The sequence below is a fragment of the Nycticebus coucang genome, chromosome 5, assembly GCF_027406575.1.
Source record: "Nycticebus coucang isolate mNycCou1 chromosome 5, mNycCou1.pri, whole genome shotgun sequence".
Lineage (NCBI taxonomy): Eukaryota > Metazoa > Chordata > Mammalia > Primates > Lorisidae > Nycticebus > Nycticebus coucang.
In genome coordinates this window covers 53,760,387-53,782,684 of record NC_069784.1, presented here as the reverse complement: position 1 = coordinate 53,782,684, position 22,298 = coordinate 53,760,387, and the positions used below count along the sequence as shown (strand labels likewise).

At 40.0% G+C, this 22,298-nt stretch overlaps 1 protein-coding gene across 2 annotated transcripts in view; it reads right to left on the bottom strand.

The window, feature by feature from the left end:
• VPS45 (vacuolar protein sorting 45 homolog) overlaps nt 1-21,154 on the bottom strand; it is a 101,831-nt gene extending 80,677 nt beyond the window's left edge. Inside the window, exons 1-7 of one of the 2 annotated variants that reach the window (XM_053590747.1) lie at nt 20,909-21,154; nt 20,155-20,289; nt 16,192-16,252; nt 3,032-3,111; nt 1,185-1,253; nt 930-1,067; nt 379-489 (exon numbers count right to left, since the gene is read on the bottom strand). In XM_053590747.1, coding sequence (XP_053446722.1) covers nt 379-489; nt 930-1,067; nt 1,185-1,253; nt 3,032-3,111; nt 16,192-16,252; nt 20,155-20,289; nt 20,909-21,001 — 687 coding nt within the window. In that variant the 5' untranslated portion in view covers nt 21,002-21,154. The remainder of the gene's footprint in view (nt 1-378; nt 490-929; nt 1,068-1,184; nt 1,254-3,031; nt 3,112-16,191; nt 16,253-20,154; nt 20,290-20,908) is intronic. The other variant, XM_053590748.1, reaches the window with a different exon arrangement.
• Nucleotides 21,155-22,298: the final 1,144 nt, after the last annotated feature.

The window sequence follows — 22,298 nt, the reverse complement described above, 5'->3', positions numbered from 1 at the left end:
AATATATTCGAGTGAGAAGAAATTAAAAGTAAAGAATCAAATAAATGACTATTTCAGTTCTCCTACAACAGATTAGGGTCTACCTCAAGGAAATGGCAATAAGAATGTAAAGTATCAGACAGAAAGAAACACTGGAAATTAGAATCTAAGAATTTAGAAGTTGCCTTGAATTGGGGAGGAGAGTAGCAAGAAGGGACAGGAAGGATGAGGCAGAAGTAAAAGCTACAATGACTAATGGAAGGGAGAGGGGACGAGGCAGACCAAGAAAAGCTGAATAAGGAGGCAAGTAAACAGACCATGCCGCTCCCTTCTAAACCTGCATTTTGATGACTATCACTTAAAGTCATCTTTCTGTTGTGCTAACCAAGGGTTCTGCACCTGGTTTAGCAATGGGGTGATGGCATCATCGCAGCGATCTAAAATAAGTAGCAGCGGAGGAACCTCTGTCCGCCGGAACTCAAACAATTCGTATTCTTTAGTTATCACTTGCTGTGGGCGAGAAAGAAAGATGGTTTGGTGAACCAATTAGCTGCGGATAGAAATGATATAAATACAAAATTAATACATAAAAACCACATTTAGCAATAGTTCTTTCTGCATAGGCTTTCCATAAAAGGATTCAAAAAGCTTCATAAAGTTTAGTAACAAAGTTCAAAAACTTCACAAAGTTTAAGAGGTGAGGACTTGAAATTCCATTTTACAAGTGGTTCAATAGGAGCAAATAAAAAGGTAAATAGCTTGTGAATGTTTCTTGCATTAAACTTAAGAATCTTAGCTGTAGTTTGTTAATTTTTGTTTTAAATTATATATACCTACCTCTTTGTCAATACACCTAACATAATCATCTCCTTGGTTGTTCTTTTAGTTTCTAAAACATGAACAGCAAACGGCCTTCATGTTTTGGGACCGTGGGGCAGGGAATGCCATACCTTAACACACTCTGCAAGTCTCTTTGCTGCCTCTGATGAAAGCTGGTAACGAATCATGGGACACTTCTTCAGAGACAAAAGGAGAGCTGTGAGTCCTTGAGTTGCTCTAGAAAGCTGGGCTGGATCCCAATTTCGACCCTTTTTGTTAAAAACATATTCAGAGAAAATATTTGCATTTTCTTACAAGTCTAATTACTTGGTGAATTATCTCCCAATTGATAAATTAACTTATTTTTTTATCCTTCCTTTCCATACCTGGCAGCAACCCAGAATATTGAGGGAAAACAAATGTGGATTCACGGCAATGTAATCACCATAAAATTCCTGCAAATCAAGCACCAAAAACAGTTATTCCAAGAACCACAATTCAATCAAGCACTAATATAGAGGGTGCCAAAAACATGTATATACACTTTAAGAAAAGAAAAAACTATTAAAATTGTAATGCTCAAAAAAAAAAAATTGTAATGCTCAGTATATACTGATAACAAAAGATGAATACAAGTCATGTTTCACTTCTGCAATTACAAGAAGTGCCAAAGTGGTCACCACGAGCATCCACACACTTCTGATTATGGCAGACTACTGCGTGAGCAAGGTTGACCAAAGTGTCCACTGGCATCTCTGTGCCAGCTGTTTTAATTTCTTCCCAAAGTTCCACCAATGTAGCCTGTTTTCTAGACACACCACATCCTGTAAGGGCCCCCAGAGGCAGGAGTGAAGGGGTGTTAAATCAGGAGAATGTGAGGGATACTCAACAGCACCTTTGTCCTATTCATCATCCTGGCAAATTCTCATCCAGATGGGCACTCACGTCTTGGTGCCTGCAGTGATCCTGGGATGAAAACTTCCCATTTTGCTGTTTTAAGAATGCATCGTATGCGTATTCTGCTGACTCCTGTCTCACGTGCATATGTTAGGTAGACTCTATGGAAAGTGTGTACACTGTTCCAACATCACGCCAGAAGAAACAGGACTTGTTGCTGTGTGAAGACTCTTAGATCTTTCTTTGTGCACATCACACACAGCACTGTGCATCTCACACTTACCACGAATGTGTGCAGTTGTTGGGCATGTCAGAGGTTCTGTTGCATACTCACACCTCCACTGTTGTACTTCCATAACATTCTTGAATTTCAAATACCACTTCAAAACGGTCTTGTGTTTCTTAAACAACAACCATGCTCCTACCGTTTTCATTGACTGTCCTGCCTGTTGCATGGTGACGCTAGCATTCATTTGATTAACGCCATCTTTTGAATGAATGTTATACTACACATTGCTACCACAATTCAATTCAACTTTGAAAAGTAAACATGTCTTAAACTGTGTATACATGTTTTTGGCACCCCCACTATTTTCATATGTGATATAATACTATATGATATATGCCAGGTGTGGTGGCTCACTCCTGTAATCCTAGCACTTGGGAGGCTGAGGTGGGTGGACTGCCTGAGCTCACAAGTTCAAGACCAGCCTGAGCTAGAGTGAAACCCCATCTCTAAAAATAGCTGGGCGCCATGGCAAGCACCTGTAGTCCCAGCTACTCAGGAGGCCGAGGAAAGAGAAGTACTTGAGCCCAAGAGTTAGAGGTTGCTATGAGCTATGACGCTACAGCAATCTATCAAAGACACAGAGTGAGACTCTGTCTCAAAAAAAAAAAAAAAAAAAAATACTATATAACCAAACTTAGTGAAATACAAGTGTAAATAGATATAAATATTGCTTAATTAATAATTGAGTAATTAGTCAATGTGGGGGAATTAAAATAATTACAAAACAGTAGAAATAATGAAAAATCTACTATAAAAGTTTTTTTCCCCATGTATGTGTGTGTGTGTATATCTGACTATGTCTCCAACCCTACAGAACCTTTATCAATTCATAAGCCCAATCTCCTTATTCCTACTAATTCCTTTAATTCTTTTCCTATTCCATTTTATACCTCTTCCAAGTTTTCTAAATGTAAGTATAATCTGATGCACACTTATTTTGTCTAATGAATAGCCTCCCTTTTTCTGAGATAAAACCTCCTCCTTTTTAGACTCAAATCTTTCTAAAGGGCCAATATAACAGACATACTACAAGACCGGTATGTTTACCTGGACCTCAGCCACAACTTCCTGCTCATCAGCTTCAGCCAGTGACTTCACATCACTCTTGCTGATCACATTACTGAAATCTAAAACAGATGTATGGGTTACAGTTGATTCAAAGGGGATCATCTCTGCTACAATTAGACGTAAATGGGCCTGATATGTTAAAGTCTAATGAGGAAGTGAAGTTTGGTGCACATTGTGATACAAAACTTTGTCAAAGTCAAACACCTTCAAATTGGAATAAGTAGCACAAATATGTTAAATTCATAATAATAATAGCAATAACAACAATAACACAAAAAAGGCAACCATTGGAGGCACTGAAGGATGCTAAAGACCCAAGTAATTATATTGAACATAATAAATAAGAACAAAGAAGTAAGCTTTTATCCTGTCTTTTATATGTAAACTATATCATCAGCTAACCAAATAGCAGATGTGGGAAAATTTTTCCTTATAGAAATATCCCAGCTAAAAAACAAAGAAGGGGCAGCACCTGTGGCTCAATGGGTAGGGCGCTGGCCCCATATACTGAGGGTGGTGGGTTCGAACCTGGCCCTGGCCAAACTGCAACAAAAAAACAGCTGGACATTGTGGTGGGCACCTGTAGTCCCAGCTACTTGGGAGGTGGAGGCAAGAGAATCGCTTAAGCCCAGGAGTTGGAGGTTGCTGTGAGCTGTGATGCCATAGCACTCTACCAAGGGCAACAAAGTAAGACTCTGTCTCTTAAAAAAAAAAAAAAGAAGAAATTTTAATGTTAGAATTAGAATAGCACCATTTCTTCCAACCTTTTGTGAATCAATGGATGGACCTAGACATTGAACATCAGCAGCTATCATAAGAAGAGACAACAAAAGAAAGTACACAACGTCACCTATCAAATATTGTTAACAAAAAGAAATAGAATCCTAATCTAATTAAGGTTCTATATCCACCTACGAATTTATAGGAACTAGAGGATAACATTTTAAACTTAAGGAACATGTTAAACTACTTCACGGGCATACAATTAGCAAGATCCAGGCTTGGAAAAACTTAATAGTTTCTTGAATAAATAAATTTCAGAGAGAAGGAGAGAGGGATGGTGCAGAGATGGACAGGAGACCTATAGAAAACTAAAGAAACTTAATTTTTTTTTTTTTTTGGCCGGGGTCACATTTGAACTCGCCACCTCCAGTATGGGGCTGGTGCCTTACTCCTGGAGCCACAGGTGCTGTCCTAAGAATCGTAATTTATCAACTACCCCGTTTCCCCGAAAATAAGACATCCTCCGAAAATAAGACCTACTTACAGGAAAGATAAGATGTCCCCTGAAAATAAGACCTAGCGCATCTTTGGGAGCACACCTTAAAATAAGACACTGTCTTATTTCCGGGGAAACAGGGTAATAGCAATGTGTGGACTTTACTGACTCAAACAAACTAAAAAGACATGAAAAAATGAGAAATTTGAACACTGGATATATGAAAATAGTAAGAAATTATTTTTCATTTTTATTTGGATATACTACGTGTAATAATATTGTGTGGGTTCTTTTTTTTTTTTTTTTGAGACAGTCTCATTATGTTGCCCTCGGTAGAGTGCCGTGGCATCACAGCTCACGGAAACCTCAAACTCTTGGCTTAAATGAGTCTCTTGCTTCAATCTCCCCAGTAGTTGGGACTACAGGCACCCACCACAACACACGGTTATTTTTTTGTTGTAGTTGTCATTGTTTTAGCAGGCCCAGGCCAGGTTCAAACCTGCCAGCCCCAGTATATGTGGCTGATGCCCTAACCACTTAGCCATGGATGCCAAGCCTAGAATTGTGGTTTATTTTATTTTATTTATTTATTTTTTACAGTTTTTTTTTGGCCAGGGCTGGGTTTGAACCCACCACCCACAGTATATGGGGCTGGTGCCCTACTCCTTGAGCCACAGGGGCCACCCAGAATTGTGGTTTAAAAAAAAAATGAGTCCTTATCTTTTAGAGATACACACTGAAATATTTATGGATAAAATTATATCTCTTAGATTTGCTTCAAAATAATATTAGTGGGGGAATAGGTGGTAATATGGGTAAAAGAAGATTGGGCACATCTCAGTAATTGTTGAAACTGGGCTGAGCGCAGTGGTTCATGTGTGTAATCTCAGTACTTTGGGAGGCTGAGGCAGGATGATTATTTGTGCCCAGGAGTTCAGACCAGCCTGGGCAACATAGCAATACTCTTGTCTCTACAAAAATAAAAAAATTAGCTGGGCATGGTGGTATATGCCTGTAGTCCAAGATACTCAGGAGGCTGAGGCAAGACTATTGCTTGAGCCCAGGACTTTGAGGCTCTAGTTAGCTATGACCACAGAGAGACACCTTGTCTCAAAACATCAACATTGAAACCAGGTGACAAGTACACTGGAATTTGTTATATTGTTATACTTTTGTATGTACTTGAAAATTTCTGTAATAACAGTATTTTTAATGAGGGCAGGGGCCTGCTATAAAACAGACTTGGTAGACATAAAGATATCAAAAAAGAAAATTATAAAAATGAGATAAAGAAAAGGCCAGTTTAGTGCTAATATAAATTGTACCGAAAGTTTGTAATGAATAACATTACTATATACAAATATATTTAGTCTGCTTCAATCAAATAACATTTGGAAATTGTTTCACCCAAGAAATGCAAGTCTATTTTTCCTTCTTTCTTTTTTAAACTTTTTTGAGACAGAGTTTCATTTTGTAGCCCTCAGTAGAGTGCTATGGCCTCATATCTCACAGCAACCTTGAACTCTTGGGCTCAAGAGATTCTTTTGCCTCAGCTTCCCAAGTAGCCAGGACTATAGGGTCCCACCACAAGGCTTGGCTTTTTTTTTTTTTTTTTAAGAGACAGAGTCTTACTTTGTTGCCCTCGGCAGAGTGCCATGGCATCACAGTTCACAGCAACCTCCAGCTCTTGGGCTTAGGCGATTCTCTTGCCTCAGCTCCCGAGTAGCTGGGACTACAGCCGCCCGCCACAACACCACAACACCACAACACCCGGCTATATTTTGTTGCAGTTTGGGCGGGGCCGGGTCTGAACCTGCCACCCTCAGTATATGGGGCCAGCACCCTACTCACTGAGCCACAAGTGCCGCCAGCTATTTATTTATTTATTTATTTATTTTAGAGATGGGGTGTCGCTCTTGCTCAGGCTAGTCTTGAACTCCTGAGCTCAAGCCATCTGCCCGCCTCAGCCTCCCCAGAATGCTAGGATTACTGGCATGAGCCACCGTACCTGGCTTCAACAGTCTATTTTTCATAGATTTGGTGCTAACTACTTTACATTTTTTCTTCTGCCTTTACAGATTAACAGTCCAAATCAAACAATCTTTAGAATCAAAGAGTAAATACTACATTTATTATTCTTTATTAATTCAACTGCTACAAAGAACTCTCTTTGGAGGAAAAGGAGGTCTTGTACCTCATGATCACTTCAATTTTTAGGTAAGAGACTCAGCAAGAGTGATTCTCTTATATGCCCACTTAAATTGGGCAACAAAGAAAAAAAAATAGACACACACACATATCCAAGTACAAAATTGTTTATACCTTTTTATCAGACTAAAAAATAGTCTGTAGTTCCAGCTAATAGGGAAACTTAGGCAAGAGGATCGCTTGAGCCCAAGAGTTTGAGGTTGCTGTGAGCTGAGAGATCATGGCACTCTACTGAGGTTGACAAAGTGAGACTCTATCGCTAAGTAAATAAGAAAATAGATAAAGATAAAAATTAAAAATACTGGAGTCACCATATACCTATCTAATGGCTAAAATGAAAAATAAACACAACAGCAAGTGTTTGTGATGTTGCAAAGAAACCAGATCACCTATGCATTGCTAGTGACAAGGTAAAGTGGTACAGAGTGGTACAAAGTGGTACATTTGGCAGTTTCTTAAAACACACAGGTACCATATGATCCAGCAGTTGCACTTCTAGGCGTTACTTATTGCAGAGAAATGAAGGCTCATGTTCTCATGAAAACCTGTACACAGATGTTTATAGCAGCTTTATTTGTAGTAATCAAAACTGGAGGAGTAACAGCTTCCCTGCAACTGGGAACAGCGAGTCTGGGGAGACAAGACTCCAGGCATCTCTGGCCGGTGGGATCTGCCTATAATCATCCCTTTGATGATACAGGGAGCCAGCAAGGGACTTCTGGACCCCAAGAGGAGGACAAAAACAGTGGAAAACTGGCAAGTGGTTGCGTGTGTTCGATCATCCTAATCATGCCGGCAACTGTAAGTACAAGCAGCAGTGAGACTGCAAACCAGAAAGGCCTTACCTATGAACTGTTTCGGTGTTTTTGGACTTGGCACTCAGTTGAACTGCCTTGGGGAGAGTTTGAGCAGGAGTGTGGAGAACTTTGGGCATTGTCTGGGGCCCCAGACTGAGCCACTGAGCTGGGCGCAGGAAGCCATTGTGAAAGAACTGCCCCGGCAAGCTCCGCCCTCAGGGTCTCAGAGCAAGGATTGGGCGGGTCAAAGTAACCTACTGACTGAGCAGCCTAAAGGCGGGGACTGAGCTGCCTTACAGACTTAATCCTTAGGGGCAGAGTGAGACGGTTTTGGCACACTGGAGCCTTGGGCTGTTGCCCTGGGTAGAGTGCCGTGACGTCACAGCTCATAGCAACCTCAAACTCCTGGGCTTGGCGCCGCCTAGACCTCCATAAGAGCTGTGCAGCAATCCCCGACCAGTGACCCGCACCCACCGGGCCTCCACATTCCCTGACCAGGAACTGCAGGAGCCATGCAACCCTGCGTCCTCCCTCCTGTGTCCTCCCAGCTTCCACACTAGCCCGTTCATCTGGACAGGGACTCTGGTAGCTGCGTCCCCTTTGGAGCCCTCCCTGCCTCTGCACAGAGCTCTTCTCCTGGCCAGAGACTGCTAGAGCCTTGGGCTCTCTGTTCCAAAGTCACTGGGCGCCTGGCACTCCCAGAACCGTGCGCACCACCCGCAGCCCTGTTGCTGGATCCGGGTATGTCACAAACCAGAGCTGCTTCCACAACCAGAACTCCCTAGCTAGAGCAGCCCCAGAGGAACTACACAGGGTCACTCCCTACAAAGATCCAGGAACAATAGAGTGATCCCGCTGGGGTCTAATCTTGGAGAGACACCTCCCCAACTCTGAGGACAGCCAGAGGCAACAGTGAAAAACAATCATGAGGCGAAATCAACAGAAAAACTCTGGCAATATGAATAATCAGAGTAGATCAACTCCCCCAAGGATCAATGGGGCAGAAACAGCACAAGACCCCATGCACAAACAAATAGCTGAGATGTCAGAAATTGAATTCAGGATCTGGATAGCAAATAAGATCGAATTAGGATTCCAAAAGTTATCTCAAGAATTCAACAGATTCAAAGACCAAATGACCAAAGATTTCGACACATTGAGACAAGAAGTTGCATCCCTCAAAGATCTGAGAAACACAGTAGAATCCCTCAGTAACAGAATGGAGCAAGCAGAAGAAAGGATTTCTGACATTGAAGACAAAGCTTTCGAATGCTCCCAAACCCTCAAAGAAGAAGAGAAATGGAGGGCAAAAACAGACCACTCTCTCAGAGAGCTCTCAGATAATTTGAAGAAAACCAATATTCGTCTTATAGGGATCCCCGAAAGTGACGAAGTGGCTTCACAAGGCACAGAGTCTCTTCTCCATGAGGTTATGAAGGAGAACTTTCCAGACATGCCAAGAGATTCCAAAATTCAGATAGTAGACAGTTTCAGAACTCCAGCACGACTGAACCCAAATAAGACATCCACCAGACACATCATAATCAATTTCACTAAAGTTAATATGAAGGAGAAAATTCTGAAAGCTGCCAGACGAAAGAAAACCATTACCTACAAGGGGAAGAATATCAGAATAACTGCAGATCTCTCTGCTGAAACCTTTCAAGCTAGAAGAGGATGGTCATCGACTTTTAATCTCCTAAAACAAAATAACTTGCAATCCAGGATCCTGTACCCAGCTAAACTGAGCTTCATTTATGATGGAGAAATTAAATACTTCAACGACATTCACATGTTGAAGAAATTTGCCACAACTAAACCAGCTGTCCAGGACATTCTTAGACCTATCCTCCATAAAGACCAGCGTAATTCTCCACCACAAAAGTAAACCCACCCAAAAAATTTTTGATCAAATTCCAACTTCCACAGTTGCAAAAGGATTAAAAATGTCCACGGGTCTCTCGAAAGGCTTATCAATACTCTCAATTAATGTGAATGGTTTAAATTGTCCTCTAAAGAGGCATAGGTTGGCGGACTGGATACAAAAACTCAAGCCAGATATCTGCTGCATCCAAGAATCGCATCTTACATTAAAAGACAGATACAGACTCAAGGTGAAGGGATGGTCATCTATATTCCAGGCAAATGGAAAGCAGAAAAAAGCAGGCGTTGCAATCCTGTTCGCAGACGCAATAGGCTTTAAACCAACCAAAATAATTAAGGATAAGGATGGACACTTCATATTTGTTAAAGGTAATACTCAATATGATGAGATCTCAATTATTAATATTTATGCACCCAACCACAATGCACCTCAATTTATAAGAGAAACTCTAACAGACATGAGCAACTCGATTTCCTCCAGTTCCATAGCAGTTGGAGATTTTAACACCCCTTTAGCAGTCCTGGATAGATCCTCCAAAAAGAAGCTAAGCAAAGAAATTTTAGATTTAAACTCAACCATTCAACATCTGGACTTAACAGACATCTACAGAACATTTCATCCCAAAAAAACTGAATACACATTCTTCTCATCAGCCCACGGAACATACTCTAAAATCAACCACATCCTAGGCCACAAATCTAATCTCAGCAAATTAAAAAAAATAGAAATTATTCCTTGCATCTTCTCAGACCATCATGGAATAAAAGTTGAACTAAATATCAACAGGAACCTGCATACCCATACAAAAACATGGAAGCTAAACAACCTTATGCTGAGGGATACATGGGTTATAGACGAGATTAAGAAGGAAATCACCATATTTTTGGAACAAAACAACAATCAAGACACGAATTACCAGAACCTCTGGGATACTGCAAAGGCAGTCCTAAGAGGGAAATTTAGAGCACTGCAAGCCTTCCTCAAGAAAATGGAAAGAGAGGAAGTCAATAACTTAATGGAACATCTCAAGCAACTGGAGAAAGAAGAACACTTCAACCCCAAACGCAGCAGAAGAAAAGAAATAACCAAAATCAGAGCAGAATTAAATGAAATTGAAAACAAAAGAACGATACAACAGATCAATAAATCCAAAAGCTGGTTTTTTGAAAAGATCAATAAAATAGATAAACCTTTGGCCAACCTAACCAGGAAAAAAAGAGTAAAATCTCTAATTTCATCAATCAGAAAAGGTAATGATGAAATAACAACAGACCCCTCAGAAATTCAAAAAATCCTTAACGAATATTAGAAGAAACTTTACTCTCAGAAATATGAAAATTTGAAGGCAATTGACCAATACTTGGAAGCACGCCACCTACCAAGACTTAGCCAGAACGAAGTGGAAATGTTGAACAGGCCTGTATCAAGTTCTGAAATAGCATCAACTATACAAAATCTCCCTAAAAAGAAAAGCCCAGGACCAGATGGCTTCACATCAGAATTCTACCAAACATTTAAAGAAGAACTAGTACCTATACTACTAAACCTCTTCCAAAATATAGAAAAAGAAGGAATATTACCCAGCACATTCTACAAAGCAAACATCACCTTAATCCCCAAACCAGGGAAAGACACAACAAGAAAAGAAAATTATAGACCAATATCACTAATGAATATAGATGCTAAAATACTCAATAAGATCCTAACAAACAGAATCCAACAACACATCAAAAAAATTATACACCATGACCAAGTCAGATTTATCCCAGGGTCTCAAGGCTGGTTCAATATACGTAAATCTATAAATGTAATTCAACACATAAACAAACTTAAAAATAAAGACCATATGATTCTTTCAATTGATGCAGAAAAAGCTTTTGATAATATCCAGCATCCCTTCATGATCAGAGCACTTAAGAAAATTGGTATAGAAGGGACATTTCTTAAACTAATAGAGGCCATCTACAGCAAACCCACAGCCAATATCATATTGAATGGAGTTAAATTGAAATCATTTCCACTTAGATCAGGAACCAGGCAAGGTTGCCCATTGTCTCCATTGCTCTTTAACATTGTAATGGAAGTTTTAGCCATTGCAATTAGGGAAGAAAAGGTGATCAAGGGTATCCACATAGGGTCAGAAGAGATCAAACTTTCACTCTTCGCAGATGATATGATCCTATATCTGGAAAACACTAGGGATTCTACTACAAAACTTTTAGAAGTGATCAAGGAATATAGCAATGTCTCAGGCTACAAAATCAACACCCATAAATCTGTAGCCTTTATATATACCAACAATAAGCAAGCCGAACAAACAGTCAAGGACTCTATTCCTTTCACAGTAGTGCCAAAGAAGATGAAATATTTGGGAGTATACCTAACAAAGGACGTGAAAGATCTCTACAAAGAGAACTATGAAACTCTAAGAAAAGAAATAGCCGAAGATGTTAACAGATGGAAAAACATACCATGCTCATGGCTGGGAAGAATCAACATTGTTAAAATGTCCATACTGCCCAAAGCAATATATAATTTTAATGCAATTCCTATTAAAGCTCCATTGTCATACTTTAAAGATCTTGAAGAAATAATTCTTTGTTTAATATGGAATCAGAAAAAACCTCGAATAGCCAAAACGTTACTCAGCAATAAAAACAAAGCAGGAGGAATCACGCTACCAGACCTGAGACTGTCCTATCAATCTACAGTGATCAAAACAGCATGGTACTGGCACAAAAGCAGAGAAGTAGATGTCTGGAACAGAATAGAGAACCAAGAGATGGATCCAGCTACTTACCGTTATTTGATCTTTGACAAGCCAATTAAAAACATTCAGTGGGGAAAAGATTCCCTATTTAACAAATGGTGCTGGGTAAACTGGCTGGCAACCTGTAGAAGATTGAAACTGGACCCACACCTTTCACCATTAACTAAGATAGACTCTCACTGGATAAAAGATTTAAACTTAAGACATGAAACTATAAAAATACTTGAAAAAAGTGCAGGGAAAACTCTTGAAGGAATTGGCCTGGGTGAATATTTTATGAGGAGGACTCCCCAGGCAATTGAAGCAGTATCAAAAATACACTACTGGGATCTGATCAAACTAAAAAGCTTCTGCACAGCCAAGAACATAGTGAGTAAAGCAAGCAGACAGCCCTCAGAATGGGAGAAAATATTTGCAGGTTATACCTCTGATAAAGGTCTAATAACCAGAATCCACAGAGAACTCAAATGTATTAACAAGAAAAGAACACGTGACCCCATCTCAGGGTGGGCAAGGTACTTGAAGAGAAACTTCTCTAAAGAAAACCGACTCAAGATCTACAAACACATGAAAAAAACTCATCATCCTTAATCATCAGAGAAATGCAAATCAAAACTACTCTGAGATATCACCTAACCCCAGTAAGAGTAGCCCACATAACAAAATCCCAAAACCAGAAATGTTGGCGTGGATGTGGAGGAAAGGGCACAATTCTACACTTCTACACTGCTGGAAGGAAGTTTGGAGAACACTTAGAGACTTAAAAATAGACCTGCCATTCGATCCTATAATTCCTTTACTAGGTTTATACCCAGAAGAGCAAAAGTCACAATATAACAAAGACATCTGTACCAGAATGTTTATTGCAGCCCAATTCATAATTGCTAAGTCATGGAAGAAGCCCAAGTGCCCATTGACCCATGAATGGACTAGCAAATTGTGGTACATGGAATACTATGCAGCCTTAAAGAAAGATGGAGACTTTACCTCTTTCATGTTTACATGGATGGAGCTGGAACATATTCTTCTTAGCAAAGTATCTCAGGAATGGAAGAAAAAGTATCCAATGTACTCATCCCTACTATGAAGCTAAATTATAGCTTTCACATGAAGACTATAACCCAACTATACCACAAGACTATGGGGAAAGAACCAAGGAAGGGGAAGGGAGGGGGGAGGTTTTGGTGGAGGGAGGGTAATGGGTGGGACCACATCTATGGTGCATCTTAGAATGGGTACAGGCGATTGCACTAATGTACACAGCTATGATTTAACAATAAAAAAAAATTAAATAAAGAAAAAAAAACTGGAAACACTGAAATGTCCTCCAATGGTGAATAGATAAACCAACTGTGGTACATCTATATAATAGAATACTACTCAGCAATACAAATGAATGAACTACTGATATATGCAGTAATCTGGATGAATCTCCAGAGAATTTTGCTGAAGGAAAAAAGTCAATCCTAAAAGATTACATAGTGTGTGATTCCATTTACAGAACTTTTTTTTTAGAATATTCTTGAAATGGCAAAATTACAGAATAGAGAACAGATTAGTGGTTGCTAGGATTAATTCTAAAAACCTAGGATGCTACAGACTAATAAAATTGACTGTTTTTACCTGGGGAAAGAGAGATGTCAATATACCCTGTTTCCCTGAAAATAAGACAGTGTCTTATTTTAAGGTATGCTCCCAAAGATGCACCAGGTCTTATTTTCAGGGGACGTCTTATCTTTCCTGTAAGTAGGTCTTATTTTCGGAGGATGTCTTATTTTTGGGAAAACAGGGTAGCTAATAAAGGGCAATATAAAAGCTCCCTGTGGAGACAAAAATGTTCTGCATCTAACATTAACATCCAATGTTAATACTCAGGATGTGATCATGCACTATACACTATTTAAGATGCTACATTGGGAGAAACTGGGTCAAGGGTATCCAGGATCACTCTATTACTTTTTTACAACTTCCTGTAAATATACAATTATTTCAAAACTAAAACTTTAATTAAAAATACCCCTAGGGCGGAGGGAGGGGGATTGGTGGGATTAAACCTGCGGTGCATCTTACCAGGGTATATGTGAAACTTAGTAAATGTGGAATGTAAATGTCTTAGCACAATAACTAAGAAAATGCCAAGAAGGCTATGTTAACCAGAGTGATGAAAATGTGCCAAACGGTCTGTGAAACTAGTGTATGGTGCCCCATGATCACATTAATGTACACAGCTATGATTTAATAAATAAAAAAAAAAAACCCTAAAATGGGAAATGCTTGTGGCTCAGTGGGTAGGGCGCTGGCCCCATATAACGAGGGTGGCAGGTTCGAACCCTGCCCCAGCCAGCTAAAACAGCAGTGGCAACTGCAACAAAAAGAGCCGGGCATTGTGGCGGGCACCTGTAGTCTCAGCAACTCGGGAGGCTGAGGCAAGAGAATCGCCCTAGCCCAAGAGCTGGAGGTTGCTGTGAGCTGTGACACCACAGCACTCTACCGAGGGCGAAAAAGTAAAACTCTGTCTCTTTAAAAAAAAAAAAATTACCCCTAAAGGCTGGACTCAGTGGCTCATATCTGTAATCTCGGCACTGTGGGAGGCAGAGACGGTGGACTGCCTGATCTCATGGGTTCGAGACAAGCCTGAGCAAGAATGAGATCCCCTTAAAAATAGCCGGGCATTGTGGTGGGTGCCTATAGTCCCAGCTACTAGGGAGGTTGAGGCAAGAGAATCTCCTGAGCCCAAGAGTTGGAGGTTGCTGTGAGCTATGATGCCAGAGCGCTCTACCTAAGGACAAAGTGAGACTCTGTTTCAAAACAAACAAACAAACAAAACTCCTATGGATATCAGCCAAAAAACAAACAAATAACCTAGGATGTTATAGACCAATAAAATTGTCTGTTTTTACCTCTTGGGGTGCTGTATACTGAAAATTCACTAGCAAGTTTTAATCAACTTTTCAGTTCTACCCAGAATTGAATGAAACAAAATGAAATTCTTTATAAAATATAGTTTTATTCCAAATGTTAATTTTGGGTACCTTTATTAAATAGTAATATATGCTGAAGAAACTATGTATAAGACTATAGTCTGGGTGGTGCCTGTGGCTCAGTGAGTAGGGTGGCGGGTTCAAATCCAGCCCCAGCCAAACTGCAACAAAAAAATAGCCAGGCATTGTGGCGGGCGCCTGTAGTCCCAGCTACTTGGGAGGCTGAGGCAAGAGAATAGCCTAAGCCCAAGAAGCCACAGTACTCTACCAACTCTGTCTCTAAAGAAAAAAAGACTATAGTCTAAACCCTAAAGTTCTAAAGCCTTTAAATAAGCTTAAAAACTTCTCAAATGTCCTGATTACCAGCATTGTTTGGCCTTTGGTTTTGGAAATGTTAGCAAATAGACTATAATCCTATGAAGATCAACAGTGACATCTAGAGGAAAATTAATGTAACTTCCATAACAATGTACCAAAAATCCACATAAAATCACATAGCAACCATACTTAGGTTATTTCCAGACCTCTCCTACCCACTCCAATGCCCCCTAAAGTTGTGCACATAGAGATACCTACCTGATGATTTCTATTTTCTTTTCTTTTTTTTTTTTTATGTAGAGAAAGAGTCTCACTTTATCATCCACTTTAGAGTGCTGTGGTGTCACACAGCTCACAGCAACCTCCAACTCCCGGACTTAGGCGATTCTCTTGCCTCAGCCTCCCGAGTAGCTGGGACTACAGGCGCCCGCCACAAGGCCCGACTATTTTTTTGTTGAAATTTGGCCGGGGCCGGGTTCGAACCCACCACCCTCGGTATATGGGGCCGGCACTCTACCCACTGACAAAGACAACTGAAATGTTTTCATCTGGTATATAAAAATAAATCTGCTTTTCTATGAAACTCAAGTTTTATCTTCTCCCCAAAAACAAATAAATTGGCTTCTATGCCTCAATTCACAAGTGCAAAATAGGAATAAGTATACATTTGTTTTTTGCCAGAGGTAAGATGTAAAATCTGGCTAATTACAACATTGGACTTACAAAGCATCATGAAAGGGAAAGTAAAACATAAATTTTTTTACTAAGCCATCAATGATGAGTGGAAATCACTTCCAAAAATGCTGGTCACAAGACTTTTAATACTTTCAAAGGATGTTAAATAAACCAGATTTTTATAGTGATAGATTTCATAAACAATATTGATGATATGAGAGTGTTCAATGAAACATACTAGCTAGGACATAGTCACATGATTGAAAAAGTAATCTAATGTACTTACAAATAAAATATATACTGTATTTGGGTCTCTGGAGCTCCTGGATCAGATAATCCACATTCTCCTAGATAATAAAGAACAAAGATACAAAATATGAAGAGAGTTGCTAAACTAAAAATGTAATAAGAATCATCCATTGATTTATTTATTTACTGAGAGTGGACTGTATATTGAGGTTTAGATTAAGTGTCTGTATGTTGTAGGGTAAAGGCTGGGGACAAAAAAAGATATATTAAATATGAAGTATCATAGGTAATTTAATATTATATATTAAATATTAAAAAGCTACATTATCTTGGCCAAATTAAAATTAAAAAATATAAAGGACACAGATGAAATTTTATGTTGAATCACAACATAAAATTGGTAATAATTCTGCAAATTTGCCTTAGTATAGCTGCTTGTCTATAAATTTTTGTATTCATCCAATCCGAATTTTTATATAGAACATCAAAATGGGCCTAGTCCTTTAAAAAAAAATCAACATTCAAGAGAAAGTATAGTTAATTGTATTCGCTTTTTTATTAACTTACTGGGTTCTGAGACTCTGCACAGCTGCAATGTTTGTGAAGTATTTGCAAATAGCAGGCTAAGACATTTTCTATAATTACATTATTTTAAAATATGAAAGTTAGAAATAAAGTCAATTTTTATATGGTCAAAACATAAGAATTCCAATTATACATGATCATAATACAGGTTTTATCTATATTTGGGACTATGACATATGGTTAAAAGTAATATAAATTGGGTCTTCTAAACATGATATATCTTTTTTTAATTTGTTTTTAAAACCCATGTTTCTTTACAGAATTAAAAATAATGTAAACAACGCACATTGCTTGTTAAATGGGAAAAGTTTTAAAAAATTGTCATTTAGATTAAAAATGTACAAAAATTAATTTTATAATATCATCTTAAGAGAAAATTATTAGGCACCTGTGGCTCAAGTGGCTTAGGTACCAGCCACATATACCTGAGCTGGCAGGTTCCAATCTAGCCCGGCCTGCCAAACAACAAAGATGGCTGCTTTGTTGTTGGATGTTGTGGCAGGCACCTGTGGTCTCAGCTACTTGGGAGGCAGAGGCAGGAGAATTGTTTGAGCCCAGGAGTTGGAGGTTGCTGTGAGCTGTGATGCCATGGCACTCTACCCAGGGCGACAGCTTGAGGCTTTGTCTCAAAAAAAAAAAAAAGAAAGAAAAGAAAAAATTATTTAAAAAAATTTTTGAGACAAGGTCTTACTGTGTTGCCCAGGCTAGAGTGCAGTGGTATCACCACAGTCACTGTAACCTCAAACACCATGGTGTAAGCAATCCTCCCATCTCAGCCTCCTGAATAGCTGAGATTACAGGCATACACTACTATATCCTGGCTCATTTTTTCTCTATTTTTGCAGAGACAATGTTTCACCATGTTGCTCAGGCAGGTCTTGAACTGCTGGCCTCAAGTGATCCCCCTACCTTGGCCTCCCACTGTGCTGGGATGGAGGCATAAGTCACTGTGCCCAGCCAAAATTACTACTACTACTATTATTATAATGTCACCCTTGGCAGAGTGCCATGGTGTCACAGCTCACAGCAACCTCAAACTCTTGGGCTTAAGCGATTCTCTTGCCTCAGCCTCCAGAGTAGCTGGGACTACAGGCGCCCACCACAACACCCGGCTATTTCTTTGTTGTTGTAGTTGTCATTGTTGTTTAGCTGGCCTGGCCGGGTTTGAACCCTCCAGCCCTGGTGTATGTGGCTGGCGCCCTAGCCGCTGACCTACAGGCGCTGAGCCCAAAATTATTATTATCATTATTTTTTTTTTGAGACAGAGTATCACTACATTGCCCTCAGTAGAGTACCATGGCGTCACAGCTCACGGCAACCTCAAACTCTCTTGGGCTTAAGCAATTCTCTTGCCTCAGCCTCCCAAGTAGCTGGGACTACAAGTGACCAACCACCAAAATTATTTTTATTATTTTTATTTTCTTTAAGCAGCTGCGCTGAGAATGAGCTCCATGTGGTTGGTGCGCTAAGACAAAATTATTTTTAATAACAAATATTTTAAACTTAAAGTTACATCTTCATAACATGCTAGGACAATGACAATGTGTATTAAAAGATTCTTAAGAGGCTCGGCGCTCATAGCAGTGGTTACGGTGCTAGCCACATGCATCAAGACTGGCAGTTTGGAACCTGGTTGGGGTCAGCTAAGCAACAATGACAACTACAACAACAAAAAAAGCCAGGCATTGTGGCCGGCGCCTGTAGTCCCAGCTACTTAGGAAGCTGAGGCAAAAGAATTGCGTAAGCCCAAGAATTTGAGGTTGCTATGAGCTGTGACACTATGAGGGCAACAAAGTGGGACTCTGTCTCAAAAAAAAAATAAAGATTCTTAAGAAACTTGGCGTCCGTAGCGCAGTGGTTAGGGCGCCGACCACATACACTGGGGCAGACGGGTTTGAACCTGGCCAGGGCCTGCTAAACAACAATGACAAATACAAAAAAATAGCCGCTGGGAATTATTTTAGTCCCAGCTACTCTGGAAGGTGAGGCAAGAGAATTGCTTAAGCCAAGAGTTTGAGGTTGCTGTGAGCTGTGACACCATGGCACTCTACCGAGGGCAACATAGTGAGACTCTGTCTCAAAAAAAAAAAAAAGTTTCTTAAGTAAGTTGAGAGAGCATATGCAGTTGCGAAAGAGGTTCTCTAATTAAAAATATTAGGAAATAATAAATGAGATGATCTCTAAGATCCATCTTGAACCAAAAGCTACAAATATGAAACAATTGGAAACTGGTATTAACAGCATGTATTCCTTAATTTAGCAACTATTTATTGAGTGTCCATTTGTAGCAGGCATTGGGAATATAAAAGTGAGAAACAAGAGATACCATCTCTGTTCTTATGGAGCTTACTCCTAGTAATAAACACACAAACTGTATTAAGGAGAGAAAAGGGATGCTATGAGTGCTTATAAGAGGTGGGTTTGACCTGGTCAGTAAAACCTAGGAGGATTTGCTTGAGGAAGTAAAGAAGTTCTAGGCAGAGGGAGGAGCCTATGCAAGGTTCTGTGGCATGATGGACTGTGTGGAATATAGCAGACTGAAAGATTAGCATGGCTAAGGTTCAGAGTGCAAAAAGGGGAATGAGGCCAGAGAAACAGTAGAAATTAGACCACACTGGACCTTGCAGCCCACAATTAAGGAATTTTGTCTTTACCATAAAAGCAGTAAGTCATTTAAGGATTTTGAGCAGGAGTTACATGATTGGATTTGCATTTTAGAAAATGCATAAAGCATGGTAAAAGTGCACTGGAGTTGAAGAAAATGAATATGAATAAAGAAAGTTATAAGATTGAAATAGGAAAGGATTTTTAAAGGGGAGACTCAAGCTAAATTTAGGAGATGGACAAAACAGACAAATGACTAAATTAGGGGAGGAGAACAAACAGATGACAGGAATGAGCACATAGAAGGATGACAAAAGGCCTAGTTGGCTATAGTGGAGGAGCAGAGTCAGGGCATAGGAAAGCTGGAGACATAAGGGCGGGCCAAACAAGCTAAAGGAGGGCTTTGCCGGCTAGGCCTAAATATAGATTTAATCATGGAAGTAAAATCGAACCACCGTAGAGGTGAATAAAGACACTGATAGCTGTATATAAACTAAGTGGCAGTGGTGTTCAGTGTGACAGATATGGAAGTTAATTCAGGAATAAAGTGATGTGGGTCTCTGATAAGAGTAGTTTATTAGTGGCTTTCAGAATAGCTGTGAACCGGAAAGATATTTAAAAGGAAGAACTGACTGTAAGGGGTGAACTGAGACATGGAAAGGAGAAGAATTAAGATTATAACATCGACAAATCAGGATAATTATGATGCCACAAATGATGATAATATAAATTTATTTTTGCCTTTTTAATGGTTTCAGATCAGAGTGTCCTGCATTTGCCTGGGAAGGTGGCAGCTCAGTTTATGCAGTACCTTCGTAGGGCGAAGAAAACAAATTGCCTTCAGGTGTTTCATGGTCTCCCGATTTTGAGAATCAATGCGTTCAAAGAGGTATACTTCCTTCTGAAGGATCTCTGATTGCGTGTATACCATACTCACTATGCCAGTCTGAAAAAAAAAAAAAAAAAGAAAAATTAAGTAAGATTATGCTAGTCTAGAATGATAAAAACAAGCAGCAATATCTAAGCCTGTATTTTCATTAATAATTAGCTGGAAACTTAAATATTAACATGGAATAACGTTCACTAAACATCCAAAATAATGTAATGTACCTGAATGAAAAACATCCTCATTCTGAACAGGAATAATCCATACATTTCCAAAAATAATTTTTTAATGTTTTGTTTTTGGTCTGTGAACAACATATGACCTACCTTGTCATCTTAGCTAAAGCACCAACAGCTTTATTTTAGAAACACAACTTTTAAGGAATTAACACCCTATCCCTAAGTCTTCCAAATGTGCCATCTCATATATTGATGATTTCTTGCCAGAGACGTTTAGGAAAGAATTTCTGATTCCCAATAAATTGTTCTGAGTCTCTGGGCAGTGGTTAGAGCAATTTAGACTGAAAACATAATGGGCAAGCTTTAGACAACTTTTCAGATTCACACAGAACTGACACTTACTTAATAATCTTTAATTACTAAACCCTATAGTGGAATGTGACTAGCTATTGTGAGGAAGAAAGGATTCCTTCACAAATACTGAGCAAAAGCAAACTCACCGTCTCTTTATCCATGAGAAGTACTTTCATACCGGGCCCACTGTCCTCTATCATTTTAGAAATGTACTGCTTCACAGCAAATACCACGTTCATAATGCCGGATTGACAGGTGCCCTACAGCCCTTCCCGCCCCCTTTTTCTTGCTAAATTAACCCGGGCCTGATGGCGGTGTCTCAGCTGCTTCCTCCCCGCATCGGCGCGGGTTTCCGGGAGTCCGTGCCGCCGCGGTGCTGGGAGTTGTAGTTCCGCTGCGCGTTACGGGTCGCGGGGAGAGGAGCGTGCCTCGGCTGATAAGCTGCGATTCTCGACTTGTTTTCTGACTGCAGTCTTTTGAGACCTGCAGTCTCAGACCCTTCCTCGGATCTTTCATCTGGGAGGCCCTGCGGCATCCTGAAGCCCCTCCTGCTGCCCTGGAGAAGAGGGTGGCGCCTCGCGAAAGGAGGAATTTGGCCCAAGGCTTGCTTGGAGGCAAGAACGACAGCGAGGCCTTGGTCACTATTTGCCTTTAGGGCCCTAAAGGGTGGGCAGTGAGGGAGGAAGGGAAGGGACGTGGCATAATGCTCACAGCCACTCGCTACTCGGAGGGACAACATTTAGTAAATCATACTTTGTATCTCCTCAGTGGTTGAGATTCATCTTCTTGGGTTCATCGGGTCTTTAATGAGGCAAGGACAATGCTCTGTTTTGAGGCCTCGAAGTAAGGTCCAAATTGGTTTTCCGAAGACAGAGGGGACATCTGAAATTTGCAAATACTTGAATGAATGAAGAAAAGGTGAAGACACCTTTTAGGGATGATTTGGGAAAGGGCCTCAGATTTCCCTCGGAGGGCCTGGAGCTGGGGTTGGCCGCGTGTCGCAGCCAGCGGGACAACAGGGGTTCAGCGCCCTGGGCAATTGGACTCCGCCAGCTCCCGCTGGCGAGGTCACCGGTTACTAGCGATTATGAAACCGAGGGCAAGAGCCGTGTTTACAAGGGTCCCAAACGGGAAGCTGTGTTCAAAGAGGCTAAACCAAACTAGCGTGTGGATTTAAAGGAAAACTCATACGTTTTTATTTAAGGAACAACGAAAGTTAAGCAACAAACTTAATCTTAAAGGTATCAACTTCTAAATATCTGTATTTGTGTTTACAACACACAGGTTTCCTCTCTATCATGTCATTTCTCGAAAAGGAGGATAGAAGTTAGTTTTCAGCACCTTGACTTTGGAGAATTATAAAATCAACGAAAACAACTGCAAGAAATCAGCGACTATAATTGCTTGTAAATGTTTCCACCAAAATAATGAGCAGCGTTTGTGGGGTCAGTTTAATCATCAGATTAAGCATTACCAAATAAATTCTTTCATTATATTGTAAGAAGCATACAATTAAAATAGACTGTAGCATTTTTA